Source organism: Mycteria americana, chromosome 11 (genome assembly GCF_035582795.1).
Source record: "Mycteria americana isolate JAX WOST 10 ecotype Jacksonville Zoo and Gardens chromosome 11, USCA_MyAme_1.0, whole genome shotgun sequence".
In the NCBI taxonomy this organism is placed as follows: Eukaryota; Metazoa; Chordata; class Aves; order Ciconiiformes; family Ciconiidae; genus Mycteria; species Mycteria americana.
The window spans coordinates 5,470,854-5,486,127 of NC_134375.1; the positions used below are offsets into that span (position 1 = coordinate 5,470,854).

Below are 15,274 nucleotides of genomic sequence, written 5' to 3' on the forward strand. Positions count from 1 at the left end.
CAGCTGAAACCTTCAACTGGTATTTTGTCATTTTGATTGCCTGAGTCTCCTTAGTCTAAGCCTCAGTGGGTTGTGTTCACTCTATAACAACTGGAATCAACTTTTGAATTCCATGCGCATCCAAGCAAAATAGTTCTGAAGGTCAGGTTCAACATTCAGTCATGAAATTCTTGTCATGTTCTCCTGTAGTCAGATACCTTGTTCTGGAGACTGGAAAATTCCAAACCTTACCTCTCTTGAGGAAACTGAGGAGAAGCTAGAACACTACAAACTTGAACAATTTTTTTTTTCTTTGATTAGATTTCTATTTGCTTGGCTAGTGTGACTAGCCGTTACATCATGGGACTGCACAGAAGTTACACTAATGATTACAGATTTTTTGCAAGGAAGCTCTTTCATAAGAATCTATTCTTAGCACAGAATTCAAAATGATATGCAGTGGAAAACAGCTACTACCCCCATTTGTAATAATGTACCCCCATTTGTAATAATGTACCCCCATTTGTAATAATGTACCCCCATTTGTAATAATGTACCCCCATTTGTAATAATATTTTTGACATCAGGAAATTTTCCTCTCAGGAAAACTTGATTTTTCAGCTCAGCTGTAACAGTATTTTTTAAACTGAATGTGATTAGACCTGATAGTATTAAAAAATGCCTTGCTGTGTAAAGATGTCCTTCCTAATCTTAAGAAAAGCCATATTATGAGTTTGGGAAATGAGTATTTAGATAGTTGCATGTGAATTGCATAATTTGAAACTGCAGGAGTTCAGCTGAATTAGGTTATTCTGCAACGTCCTAAGTCCATGCATGACTTGAAACTTGTGGTCCTAGTAATACCATTTTACCATTTGCTTGCATAACACTGCATTTAGCTTTGGGCATGGAAATAGCCTGCATCAACCATGCGACTTTTATGGATTAATGTTTTTTTTCCTCACCTGTATGCTCCTGCAGAATGACATCTCTTGGTGTCAATGGAGCTCAGACGAGTAACTGGATGTCAAGTTTATTTATGGCTGTATTAACTAGCTATATTTTTGCATCGCTTAAATCTATTACACCATTAGATGGCAGCACTTGTCTATGTAATGTCTAAAACTTGTCCTACATCAGCGCTGATGTAGTACACTAGAGGAAGTGATATATAGAATACTAAGTGTATATATTTAAAAAAACCCACTTCAGTTGAAAAAATATAGTTTTGAGTTATTTTCATGAATTTTTTTAAATAAAAGTACATGGCACCTGTAACTTACAGTTTAATATGCAGTGCAGATGATGTATCAATTTACCTTAAGTTAATAAACTTTGAATTGCCAATATTTTATGCATTTGTATGGTATGGGTTGTGGACATGTTGTGGAAAATGGTAAATTAGTTAAGCAGACACCAATGGAGAGTACAGTTTTTAATTGTGCCATAATATACAGGTTTTGTTTTTTTTATTTTTGGTGTTACATACCCAAGTCAAGAAGTACACCTACTGTTTCAAACACAGACTCGTTTCTGTTCCTTTACTCAGTTTTTGTGATTGTATATGGACTTGAATGTTATTAAAGGTTTTGCATTTACTTAAATGTTAATGTAAAAAAGCATATCTCGTGACTAGATTGTTAACAATTCCATTCAGACATTTTGCCTGGTTCTAGCTGGCTGTTTCTGTGGTGTAAAAGTAGTGGCATGTTATCTTGGAATTGCCACAGACTTTGTATACTGTGCAGGTCATCCTGCGGTGAAGTCAGTAGGTCCTCTGTGGATGCAGGATTCTGCCTCCATAGCTCTCAGGAAAGTTGTGACTTCAGGCCAGACTAAGACCTGGAAGCTTAGCTTTAACTTTTTTATGCCTCCAGCTTCTTGCGTATAAAAATGGAGAAGCATGTTTTCTAAGATATGGCATTAACGGTTGTATTCAAAATAACCTGTACTGAGATCAGCATGGGCAAGATAGTGTAAAGTTGCAACTAGTTTCACCCATCTTGAGAAATAAGACAACAGCCGTTTTGGGGAAATGCTTAGTGGGTAACAAATACATTGGTATGCAGCAGAAGATAAAGAGTAATTTTTCTCACACTCTTAACTCTAGCTTTTAATCTAGAGGTTAAATTACAATACAGTTAACTCAGCTCCATAGTACCTTAAATCAAACCTGTTAATACACAGTAACAAATTGTTCTTGTATCTCTAATTTGATCTTAAACAAATTGTTAAATGTCATTCATGTTAAAAGCTGTATTCTAGGATACAGTTGTACAAAGAAGGGTAGGCAGATCTGAGTGCACTCTGACTATGGCTGAGATTATGTCTAAATTACTGTAGTATGGGGCACTCGCTGCCCGACATATTCTGCATCTTAGCTGGTCCTTTAGTTTTGGCACAGCATCAGACTAGTGTGTAGTGTTTATTCCCGGGCTGACCAGTGTTTTGCCAGCTTTGAGTGCAAGCAAAGAAGCTCCCATCTGTTCACTGTTGTGCATAGAGGTGGATGCTTACAAAGGTCAGAATGTGGATGAAGGAAACAGGTTAATGCAAATTGATTTATTTTTGTCTCTTACTGTCCTTAGGTATTAGGAGAGGACATGTACAATTAGCTTGAAAATCTGCCAAAACAAATCTAAACCACTTGAGAAAGCAATCATTCAAATAGGAGTTGCTTTCTTCTCAAGAGCTTTCCTTTAAAATCGTTTTATTTGACCCCAAGATGGCATCTTGGCATATGTTAGTAACCCACTTATTGGCAAACAAGTTTCTTTAGAAGGTAGCATGTTAGCTTGCAACTACTAGCAGCTTCTCTACAACTCCGTGCATGTGTTGCACACTTGCTCTAAATTTAAAATTATTTTTCCTGATGTTACTTACTCAATCCACTAAACTTTGTAGTGTCTTGGTTTGCTTTTTCCATCTTTACTGATGGCAGTGTTAGCAGTACTTCTGTCCAACCAGTACTAGGGATTGCTGTGATGTGTTTGCATTTGACTCCAGCTTGCCTGTTTAGTTTCCTCTGTGTTGCCATTCCCATTTGCTTGTAGTGACTGGATATAAGAAAAATAAAATACTAAGTCTCCAGTATAAAGCGAAGCATTCACTATGGTCTTCAAGCCATGATGTTAAGCTTTTTCATTCACTGTTATCTAACCTAGTACTCTGGTGTGTTCAAGAATGCATAGAAAAAAGAATTAAATTCTTTTGCAGATTCATTTCTACTATATGAACTTCTTTTCTCTTTTTATAGGTGGTTAGATATTTTAATTTGGAAACATTTTATATTTATTATCCTGCACATATCCCTGAGTAACAGTTATTATTATAAAAAGAGACAAGAATTTGAGGCAAAACTATAGCCTGTAAAATAAAAAAATAAAAGGAAAACTAACAGGAATTTTTTTTTTAACTTAAGGTAGCATTATTATGATTTACAGATGAAACCTTTATATTTGAGTTTTCTGGTATATGTGGCAGCTAGAGGTTGTGTTGGAAAATGAGAATCCTAAAGAAGTGACATGAAAGGAAGTAGATGAACCTCTTATTTATAAGTCTTCCTTTATACATATATATTCTCTATGCTGACTAGTTCATGTATTATTCCAAAAGCCTTGTTGTATGGGTAATACTGATACTGTTGAAATGAAAGAAAATGTCCACGCATATAGACTGTAGTTTTTAAAAAATGCTATTTTAAGGATTACAGTACTTAGCAGCACTTGCATATATTTTTGTCTATTTTATATACAAATAAATACTTTTTTTTTCTCCTTGCTAGAGAAATTTCTAAAACATTGTGTTGTTACTTCTCCAATCTAGAACAAAGAGAGTGTGTCTGCTGTTATTAGTGATCTCAGCATTATAATGGAATCTGGAGAAGACTCAGATGTGAGCAAGTTTGTGTCAAGGTAAGGTGGAGTTTAAGGAAGGTTGTTGTATGGGATATCTGATACTAAATGCAAGACTGAGTTTTCATGTAAATTGCTGGCAGTCAGTTTCTTTCTTTGGTAATGTGCTGTTAGCCCAACCTAAACACTTCCCATCCCTTGTCTGTGTCCTTCTGGAGAGAAGATGAAATGCATATAATTTTTAAGGCCTGAAAGGACCATTATGAATTCATGTTAAAGGGGAAACAGTTTTGGATTATAATATGTTTTAGCTGTTTGAACTTGTTTGGTTCAGAGAAAGATGTAACAAGGTAATCTCAGCTATTGCATTTTAATTTGTGTAATCAACACGTTAACTGTTACTCAGATGTGTATGTGAGTTGCAGATGTGCAGTGTGGGTGAGTAATGGCTAAAGTGTACATCCATAACTCTTCTCCAGGACTTGCCTGTTTCTAATTCTCTGCTCACCATTCCGTTTCTCTTCTTTGCATCAGGATTTCTTTCACTGATATTTTAAAAACAATAGAACATAGTTTAAAAACCTGGAATAGTGTATTTGTGCAATGGCTTAAGAAAATGTACATACTAAAACTTAAGCATATGGCTGAATGCTACTTTTTGATTATTTTCTGGAGGATGTCAACTTCTTGTGGTACACAGGATGAATAATGATCAAATTATTTGTCTGTGGTATTCCACTGTGAAATCTGCTAGCAAACTATTCTGAGAACAAATCTATTATTTATTAGTTATTATGGGGTAGTTGACTTAATCCTGTTCTTCAAGTGATTTATTTTGTTTTATATTATTTTTTAGTCTTGGAGAGGGAAGGCAAATGGATGGGTGAAAAGAAAGGGCTATTGAGTTACCTCAGGCTTCATTAGTCTGTACTGAGAGCTGAATTTTTCGTTTAGAGGCTTTGGAATTTCCATACAAATCTACTAAAGCTGGTGGTATAACTGAGAACAGCAGTTGACTGCTCTCAAGAAGCAGGATTTAGAAGAGCAAATCTACTCCTGTTTTTTTCATGAGTATTTTCTGACAGCAGAAGTGTCTTGGAACTTAATAGTCATACTGGAAAGGAATGTGTTGAAGTAGTGGCAGACTTTATTTCATCCTGGCTTGAGCACTGCTGTCTTGTCCCTGTCTCTTCACCGCCCTGGTCCTTTTCCACATTACGCCAGTATTCATAAGTAAACAAAAGTTTTCATGAATGATATAAGATGAATTAAGACTTTGCTGTCAATAAAGCAAGCAGCTCATTCTCCTTAGCCTCTATTTGCATGTACTATATGTTGTCCTTGTGTCAGTGTATATACTCTTGAAGCCACATGGCAAATAGGTTCAACATAGTCATTTAATTAAAAAAGTAATTTGTGGTGGGTAGGGGGGGACCCAACCTTGCCCCCGCCAACCCCTTCAAATTCCATTTTTTCTATTGGACTTGTCCTGCAATGTCATAGTGTTTGTTGCTGATCTAAGGCAGTAAATATGCAGCCAGAGTGGCACTGGTGTTGACAATGTCTGTTTTGACAGCAACCCACTGTTAGATTGATTTAATCTGATTATGTGATCTCCCCTTATGGCTTGTTTTCTCAATCCCCTTGTTAAGCTAGTTCTTGTTTCTTACTCTGAGTCCTAATCCCCTCTTTTCATGTCCAGTTTCAGGCTTTTCCCAACTAGCCCTTTATTCGTCAGTCCACTAGCTGCTCTTAGAATCTTGATTCCTAGCTTTTCCCTCCCTTTCTCTCTTCTTGACCAGCTAAATCTGGTCTCCCTCTGTATTGTTCATTCTTTTCAGCCTCCCTACCAGTTTCTGTTTCCTTCTTTTGCCTCCTTGGCCCAGTCTTGCCAAATCCATTATCTAGCTCTCTTCTGTTTTCTCTGCTGGCCTGGATTTTTTTCCTCCTCAGCCTTCTAATTTTTTTGGCTTCATTTTTCATAATGCATGACAGAAAAGGGTCTTTAATAGCACCAGAGTTAAAACTTGGCATTCAGTTGTAATTCCCAAGCCATCCTGCTTTGGAAGAAAACAGAGGAATGCTAGAACACTTGAGCAACATGTTTTTAAAAGAAGAAAATTCAGCAGTTTATTTTCAACCAGGTACTGCTGCAATATGTAATACCTATTTTTAAAAGATGTGTACCATTCCTTAAACACATTGTGACAATAAAATATGTATGCAAATGGAATCACAATATTTAGTCTTCTAAATATTCTTTTTGGATTTTACTTGAGTGCCCTTTGCACCAGTTATTGCTTATGTTATACTTTATTAGTGTTGAGGACCAGAATATCTATGAAAAATCTTGTTGCCAGTCTTTTTTTTATTTTTTTTTTCTTGATATCCCATTAATTGTTGGGTTAGTTAACTATTGCATAGATTACTTAATCAAATAGGAGGAGTTTTTAGACAGTTTGAAAACTGCTTCTACTTTTTACTAGCTAGTTAGAATTTATAAGTCAGAGTGAAGGATTTATGAAATGTTTGCATTATATTAAACACTGCACAGGCTAGGTATTTTGGAAGTGAGGGGAAGTATGAATTCTTCCCACAGCTGTAAGTGTCATTCTTTGGTTTTATATGCTAATGCAAGAAGTTTTGCATACTGCAGTGAGTTAAAATAGATTTCCTCTCTTAAAATAACTAAAGGAGTGTATTAAAGGAGCATTAAATACTTTTACAATAGTTAAGTGTCTTATATACTTTTGTGTTTTGTTGATGTTATTTTGTAAAAGTGAAATGGTGTTTGGATGAAGGGTATGTGATTTTAACCTGATACATAGTTACTCTCTGCCTGAATATGCTTTTTGCTGGTTTTGGATGACACCTTTGTTACACGGATGTCAGCTTTGGAGATGGGTATTTTCTGCTCCTAGTGTTGGTTTTTTTGTATGTGTTTTTTTTAATCTGGTGACATTTTGTAATGCTAAATTCTTTCCCCAAAAAAGGGGCTTAAATTTTAACATGCGCTCTCTTAGTACCTTGTTATTTTATACCAAGCTTTCTTGGTATTTTAGTGTTTGTTGTAGTTGGCTTCAGCATTAGGAATTAGGCTAACTTAGGCTAATTAGGAATTATTGTTTATGGGTAGTTTAAGTGCTATGAGACAGTTAACTGAAATGGTGCTCTTACGCAGTCTCTTTCTCCCTTGCCAATACAAAAAAGCATGTATATTACATATGTTTGTTCTTGCCAACATCGATTCTCCCCCTTTCTAAACACTAAATCTAGTTTTCTATCTTAGATTTAGCCAGCACTAGATCTCTACATGAGAGAAGTATATACTTGGGTATAATTTGTCAACTAACTTTTACATTTGAAACTGGTTCTTTGAACTTGTTAGCCAAAACTCACTCTCTCTCTGCTTGGTGATCTAGCCTTGAAAATTTTCATCTGCTTTATTGCCTAGAGGTGAATCTGAGAGGAAAAAAGAAATATAAACAAACTAAAGACATAATGCTAAAAGAAGGTCACAAGGTTTGTGATAGTCTTTTAAATTGCATAAAAGTGGACACTCTTCAAAATTGCCAAGTTTTTAAAAAAGAATTTTAAGTATGTAGTTTTGTAACAAAATTTTGTGTTGCTCTCTTCCATGTATGTAGATTTACAAAGCATATTGTAGTATGTGTAGAATCATGTTCACTAGACAGTGAGATGTGGGCAGTCATTACTAAGTCTCGATTTTTACTATAGTATGTTGTCCTGGTTTCAGCAGTAGATTTTTATATGTACAATTACGAGTTGTGGTTAAAAAAAAAAAGCTGTCCAGAACACAGAGCTCGTCAGCTATTGTAAATCAGTATATGCATACGTCCTTCCAGGGACTCAATTTTGCGTGTGCTGCCAGCATTTTTTTCATCTTAGCCTGATTCTGTTGGCAGCTGTGACTACTGTGGTAACTTCCTTTAATGATGCTGTTCTTTCCAGGCTAGGATAAAACTTGTTCGGCTTTTCTTTTACATTTTCAATATCTGAATGAACTTAATGTATTTTTTTTCCCAGTTTATGTTTGTGTAACATGTTAAGGGCTGCTGTTCCTGTATATTAAATAGAGCTGGATTTGAGGCACAGTTCTCCCTTGAATGGCTGAAGTGACTTGCTAATACACTGTTGCAACCGTTCTGTTAATGGCCTCAAGTTTCTGCTCTCAGCTGTTCCGAAAATCCAAAAAGAATAGCTAATCTCAAACAGAAAGGATGTTTAAAGTAAAATTTACCTGTAGAATTTAGATCCTCTGTAACTTTCTGAAATATTCCCAAGTGTAAGTGAGGTATCTTCTTTGGTCAGGTTTTGTAAACTTGTAAAATCCTGTATTAGTAATTGAAATAAATCTTTGTCTTTTCAAAGCAGTGCTTGCCAGGTATGTTTTGACAATGGCTAATAGTCTGTTTCCTTTGACTGTGGCTTCATATCAACAATGACATGAAGCTGTTCACCCTTATGACTAAAGAATCATGTTGCTTCAGGTATTTTGACACTTAGTTTTTGTGGAATTTTGCATTCTTTGCATTCTCTCCACATCTCTTTAGTAAAAACTGCACGTTCTTTGAGTGTTTTTCCTCCCTCCCCCTGACAACACTGGGTGGATGGTTGGCTATTTGGCAGTTTCTGTCATCTTATATTGTCTCCTTTCCTTTCTCTATCCTGATCCTTACATTACTAGAAATTTGAAGGATAAATATTTTTTTCTGTTTTGTTTTTCTTAAAAAGAAACCCCTCCAAGACAAGCTCTTCTCCCCTCAACCCAGCTCCCCACCTATTTTCTCTAATCTGTCTTCAATACAATTATCCCTCATAACAGTGGATGGACTGTCTATTTCCTCTCTTGATTAGAGCTGAGAAGCTGTATAAATGCTTTAATGGTTGCCGTCACTGCATTATTAACAATAAAGAGGGTAATGTCTGTTCAGTTCCTGATTTCTACAAACCCTCTAACTGTGATGGCACATATCTTAAGTGAATAGATCTCTTCATTCAAATGGTTCTAATCCTAATTGTTCTAAGGCAGATTTTTGCACGTTACTGATTTCTAGTACCTTGGTTTCCTTTCTTCCATTGTTGTCTGCCTTCTTGGGCTGTCTCAGAGTGAATGTAACGGTGTACTTCTACTAAAAATGTTTCACTTGTATACGTCATAGTTGACATACAAAATAACACACTTTTGCTAGGAGGACAAAATGGTAAATGTATAATGAAAGTAAGTAACTTTAGTGCTAGTTACTGAAGTAGAAAAGCATATAACTTCTTTTTGCTAGCAAATTTCTTTTGTAAATCAAATTTCGTGACATAAGGGAACGTATCAGCCCCAGTGTTTGATGCATTCTCTTACATGCAAAATCATTACTACCTTGTAGACTGACTAAAAATAACAGTGATATCTCTCAGTCCAAGCTAGTGCGGTGTGTTATCTATCAGTGTCAGTTTGATGTTTTTGCTATCCTATTCAATAGGACTAATCATCTCTGCATATGAAGAGCAGCTTTTATCTTCAAAACTGTGTATTTTTCCTCATCTGCAAGAATGGATAATTAGTCAGCCATGTAGCTTTCCTTGATTCTGTGCTTTATGCAGTGTTTGGAACTCCTTTGGAAATTGCTTCAGCAGTAATTTCATATCTATTTTTCAAAATGTTTGTTGTTTCTTTGGGAGTGGAAGCTTCTGTTGATTCTTTAGATACTGTGAATAGTTAATTTTGAAATTATATTGAAGCCTAAATTATTTAACTTTCACGTGTGTGAAACAAGTACATGTAGGAAATAAATTTCCTTATGTTCGAAGTGCAAAATCTGTTTGTATTTCTTCTATGTGTTGCTTGCATTTTTAACTTGACTTTAGCACCAAAGTCCTGTAATTGTAATCTCTTGGGTTTAGCTGGCACTGTGTATTGCTGCCTCTGTTTGTTAACTATTGTCAGTGGAAATGGAAAAATCTTATTATACTAAGCATGGAATCATTGTACGTAAACATTTCACTTGATGCTATTCAATTACTCTGAAACTGGCAAAGCCAAAAACTATAGGAACTTTTCTTTATTTCTCGTATACTTTGTCTCTTGTATTGAAAATTCCTCAGAAATGCCAGAAAGTAAAATGACTACTGCTGACCTTTCTGTTTTCAGAGGCACTATGGATGAAAAAATAGTATTTGCAATAACATTGCAAGTGAATGATTTCCTTGCCAGAATAGCACCGCTGTGTTAGTCTCATGATATAGGCTGTAAGCTCTACCAAATCCGTACTGGCTAAGTGCAAGTCCAGCAAAGGTGTCTCTGCGCTTCTCTTTGCAGGACATCAGGTTCCAAGACAATTTATTAGTACAAGTGTAGGATCATTTGTATGAATGAAGCCATAATGTATCCATGTGTAGCTGAACTGCTAAATCATGAGGGAGCCCAGAACTGCAGAAATACTGAGGGGTGTTCTGCAAGAATCGGCTCGGCTTCATCCAGGCTTATTAATTTCTGTTTACAATGGGCTTGGCACTAAGATCTCTGTACTCCACTTCTCAGTTACAGATTTATCGGCATCTCTCTCCACCACCCTGTCCTACTCCCGAATTCTTGAGAATATCACCATCTTCCATAATAGCAGATAAATCAAGATTTACCTGTATATCAAAAGTTTTGTTTTAGATGCCACATATGATCTCATGAACAGGCCTTCTTGCTTACTGGGGTTTCAAGGTTAATCTTGAAAAGCTGGATGTCATGTGGGCAGAGGCAGATAACGTGGCATGCAAAGATTTAGTTGAATAAGACAAAGATCTCGGGAATATTCAAAGCTTAGTGATGCAACTTGGTAAATCTTACCGGTTTTGTAGGTTAAAGTTTTACTATGCAACATCTTGGAATTTATTTAGAAAACAAGAGTATTAAATGGACCAGCATAAAGTCAAACTAAGATTTTACAGGCAACTGCTTTGTCAAGTTACCACATTTTACATGTAAGACTAACTTTATTGCTGCTTACCTTCCTGAGGAGTTGAAAACACTGGTTTATAAATGAATTCTTCAATTATTTTTTTTTCCAATATCTACACTACAGCTTTTTTTTCCTGTCATGATAATTTTTTTTTTGTGATTTCTGGCTTCAAATTTGAACAATACTAATCACAAATTCTTTAAGGAAAAAGTGAAAATTGTAGGCTATGGAATTGGTACATCTGACTAGTGCTGTTTAGGCTAAACAATATATTTTTCTTTCGTAGCACTGAAGAACACGGAAATCTTTTAACATTTTTCAGAAGCCTTTCATCTTATGCTGAGTGGTATGAACATCGTAGACGCACCTTTCTACATTTCAAGGTAATGTCTTTCAAGCCTTTATATATCAGTACTATATTTAGTTCTTTAAGTACTTCCTTAAGACAGAGCCATAGAGGTGAAATTAGCACTCTTCAGTGGAGTATGGGAATCTTAATTTTGGATGTTGTGGAGAAGAGAATATTAGCTAAAGGTTTTGTGTTCAAGGGCCAATGCCCTTGCTTGGTATTTGTCTTGATTTTTACCATGCTATTGCTGTGTTCCTCATATGTGGGGGAAAATAAGAATATCTGTGCCTTTCTGTGGGGCAGTAAGACACTTTTTCATTGGTATTACATTTCTTTTTGAACAGAAAAAAGGCAAAAGAAGAAATTAAAAGAAAATAACATTTGTAGTCTTTGGCATTTAAATGTTAGTTCTGAAGGACTGGATCTGTCTCTCTTGAAAATGTGGTAGTGTGCGTTTGGGCGACTGCACTTCCAGTTCTGAAATGTTTTACTTGAATGGGAAATAAACTGTTCCTCACTCTTAACTGGAACATAGTATTTGAACTTAGTTTTAAATTACCATTATTTGGCTTGTTTGCTTTGTTTTTGTACTGGTTTTAAGATAAACAACTATTGCTTGGAGTAAAAATACTGCAGTCTTGCAGACACAGAATATCTTATATGATGGTTAATGTTAGAGGAGGCTGTTTAGCTGCTTAATTGTGTGTGGTTTTTTAGTTCAGTTTTATTTAGCTCAAGCTTTTAGTGTCATTAAACTCAGCACCATCTTTGCTTTTCAGCTGCAATATGAAGTGGGAACTGCTTTGTTTCCTATTTTTGAATCTTTTAGGCCTTTCTGAGTTCTATGCTAGATTAATCAATTTCTATTATCAATTAATCAACCAGATTAAAGAAAAAAAGTACTAATTTCTGATAATGTTAAAAAAAAAAAAAAATCCTGTCCTCAGCTGAGTAATAAACTGTCGTTGTCTAATCCTGCTTGTTGTTGTATAAGGACTTTGCTTTAATCCCTCTGTAGAGAAGGTAGAGCACGAAGGGCTTTATGGCTTTGTGGCACGGGTTTTTTGGATTGTTTTTTCCAGCTTCACTTGATGCTTTCTGATCCTTATAACAGCCTCGTGACAGCAGTCGCTGTGGTTTCTGGGACAGCGATTCAGTAAACTGTTGTAAATATTTCCCATTTTAAAATTCAGTACAAAAATGAAAAAATAGAAAGGAGATAGCTCTGGAGATGATTTTTAAATTGTCTTGTGTATTTAAAGCAGTTTTAAAAAGTATTTGTTCGGGTGTTGAGTGTAAACAATGAAGGGATATATTCATTGCTAAAGATGTGTGAAGATAAATTCACTGAAGACGTATATTACAAGTTTGTCAAAGTTACAAATATTCTTTCTAAACTTTTTTTCTTTCCACAACAAAGATGCTCTTGAGAAACACAAACCAATGTGGGAAATATTTATCAAATATGATTGACTATGGACTTAGGAAGAGTTTTTTAGGCCTTCTTATTTCTGCTAGCATTAGTAATGATTTCATCTAGAAATCGACAACTTTCTGAGGTGAGAGAATTAATAAAGGGTTCAAAGATCAAATCTGATCATTCACATGCACATTCTCCTTAGCAATCTGGTTATTTGTAACTTAATATTCTGTAGTAATTTGTGTGAAAGCAACTAGAAGTATGCTTTTAACATTTGCATAAAAACAAGTGAAGAGTCTTATCCTGTTAGTATTCACGCTTGGACAACATTAAAAAATGAGTCTGTAATCTTTGTTGTATTTTTTTTTTTTTTCCTACCTGCTTACTAGGCTTCAAGTACATAGGCAGGTAACTGTGCACAGTATTGTAGAGAAGACTATTTGGGGTGGGGTTCTGGGTTTATAGCTTTTCTGTTTTGTTGTTTAGAAGAAACTTACCCAGGCTATTAAGTAGCAATAGGCAGTGCTTCTAATAGTTCTCTCAGTGTAGTGTAAAAACAGGAAAGGTAGATTATTTTTTCTTTTCTGTTAGTTTTGGAACTTGAGAAGAAAGGAATAATGTGGAAGTGATTGAACACTTCAAATAATAATGAACATTTGAGATGAACGACAATTGCAAGTTTCAAGCAAAGTTGGACAGCACTGTATTTCTAAAAAGTTGACCGTCAAAAATGGCAGTTTTGTAGTGAGAGTTTTCCCAGTTAACGAGTAATGGTGGGATGGGTAACTCGGATTAAGCAAAAAAGCAATTTAAAATATACATTGATTTGATGGTAAGCCGGCCTTCCTAGAAAGGGTTTAGGCTGGTGTCAGTAGAGCGATGTTCAGTTGTAAACATTTTGTGCTCTGCATTATATACTCCCTGACATTGTGCTTTAGCAGTTATGTTTTTTTACTGAAACAGGTTAGTCTACAACTTGCATGCTTCACACACACGCACAATCGAGAGTTGAGCATACTGTTACTACCTGCTGCTGCTCCTCTGTTCTACCCAAAAAATCTACAAGGTGGTGCTTTAAATAGATTTTTGAAGGGGTGGGTGAAGTGTCACACAAGTCTTTTGTATGGCATTACTTGTATGGAAGGTCTTGCTGTATTGCCACAATAAATATTATGTTTGCAAAAAGGATTTACATCTGTAAATAATTTTCTGATCTGGATGCACCCTTAGTCTGCTATGAGGCTGAACAACTGAAGCATGTTGGCATTGCTGGAAGAGCAGATTGTTGAAGCTGATATTGATAAACAAGAAAAAAAATTCAAGTTTTATTGGAAATACAGAACAGAAATGAGTGATAGGAAAAAAATAGAATGGTGTACATTCAGCTTGATATTAGTACTGGTCACACAAATAGAAGGCAAAAAATCCTGCATACTGAAGCCCTTCTCACTTAATGTTTTGATGAGTTAACTTGCCATGAATGGGGAAAGTAAATTAAAACATATCAGATAATTTATTGCCTGCATGAGGCATTCAGAAGGTACCAGTTGTCTACTTCAGTTTGCTCACAAAATATTAAGAGCATTAATTAGTGTTACTGTTGATATTTAGTACTTTTTTGAAAATATATACAACATTTTAATGCAAAACTAATAAAGTGGTAGTAGTTAGGTCTTAGAATGTTTACATGTGTGTATATATTACATAAATGTGCATATATTTGTGTATACACATATAATTGTTTCCACAGGAAGATTTTTGGTGGTATTTACTGATCCTATTAATACTGGAAAGAGCTTTATTTAGTAATAATGATTTGTGATGAGAATAAGATCAGAGGCTGCTGCTTATGTAATGTTATTACACCTACACTTCTAGCTGTGTTTGCTCCATCTTAGGCATTTCTCAAAAGAGGGATGAGAGAATTGGTGGCTTTTATTTTTTCCTAGTACAAATTTGGCTTGAAGTTGGAATGTATTTTTACATACTTTGGGGTTATTTTTTTACCTTTTGCTAAAAACCTGGAAACATCAAAGTTTTATGACTTACAAGTATTATTCTCAAGTATTAAAACCAAGTATTATTCTCACTGTCAGACTTGGTTTTGTTCTCAGTTGTATTAAGACAATGGAATTTATTTTTTGTTATACCAAATAACTTAAAATGCAAAATATTGGGGATTGCTATGTCTTTCTTGGGTAATGGGCAAAAATATTTTTGTCCTGCATTTCCTAATTGCATCCTCTTTTCAGAAAGATGAGTCCACAAGTTGATGCTTGACATAGTCACTTAAAAAGTGACTGAAAGTCACTTAGGTCTCAACACTCTTAGTGGCAGAGCATCAGTATGTTCAGAATTAAGTGTGTACTTAATTCCCCGTAGCACAAGCACTAACAAATCAAGGCTTAGCTAAGTAAGATAAACAAAAACTAATACAAAATATCTTGTAAAATCAGTATTCTAGATGTAGTGATACATCATCATGCATTTGATGCTTAACTATTTCTACAAATTAGGAATCTATACTAACTTCAAAATTAGTACAAAGTTGATCTGGTAATAGTAACTAGCACGCTTTTTGCATTCATTTATCTGAAGAGTTTACGTCTGCTGTAGGTATTTGAGGGGAGAAACTGAAAATGAAATGTCAGAAATGTAGTTGTGTGTCTAAAAACATTGCATCCTGTATCAACTATGTCTAGTTTTA

The 15,274-nt window shown here is 35.2% G+C and overlaps 1 protein-coding gene across 1 annotated transcript in view; it reads left to right on the top strand.

Annotated features, from left to right (window-relative positions):
* The window catches only part of CENPP (centromere protein P), a 153,795-nt gene that overhangs the window by 4,038 nt on the left and 134,483 nt on the right, over positions 1-15,274 (top strand). The window contains exons 5-6 of the mRNA XM_075513965.1: positions 3,805-3,893; positions 11,085-11,181. Coding sequence (XP_075370080.1) covers positions 3,805-3,893; positions 11,085-11,181 — 186 coding nt within the window. The remainder of the gene's footprint in view (positions 1-3,804; positions 3,894-11,084; positions 11,182-15,274) is intronic.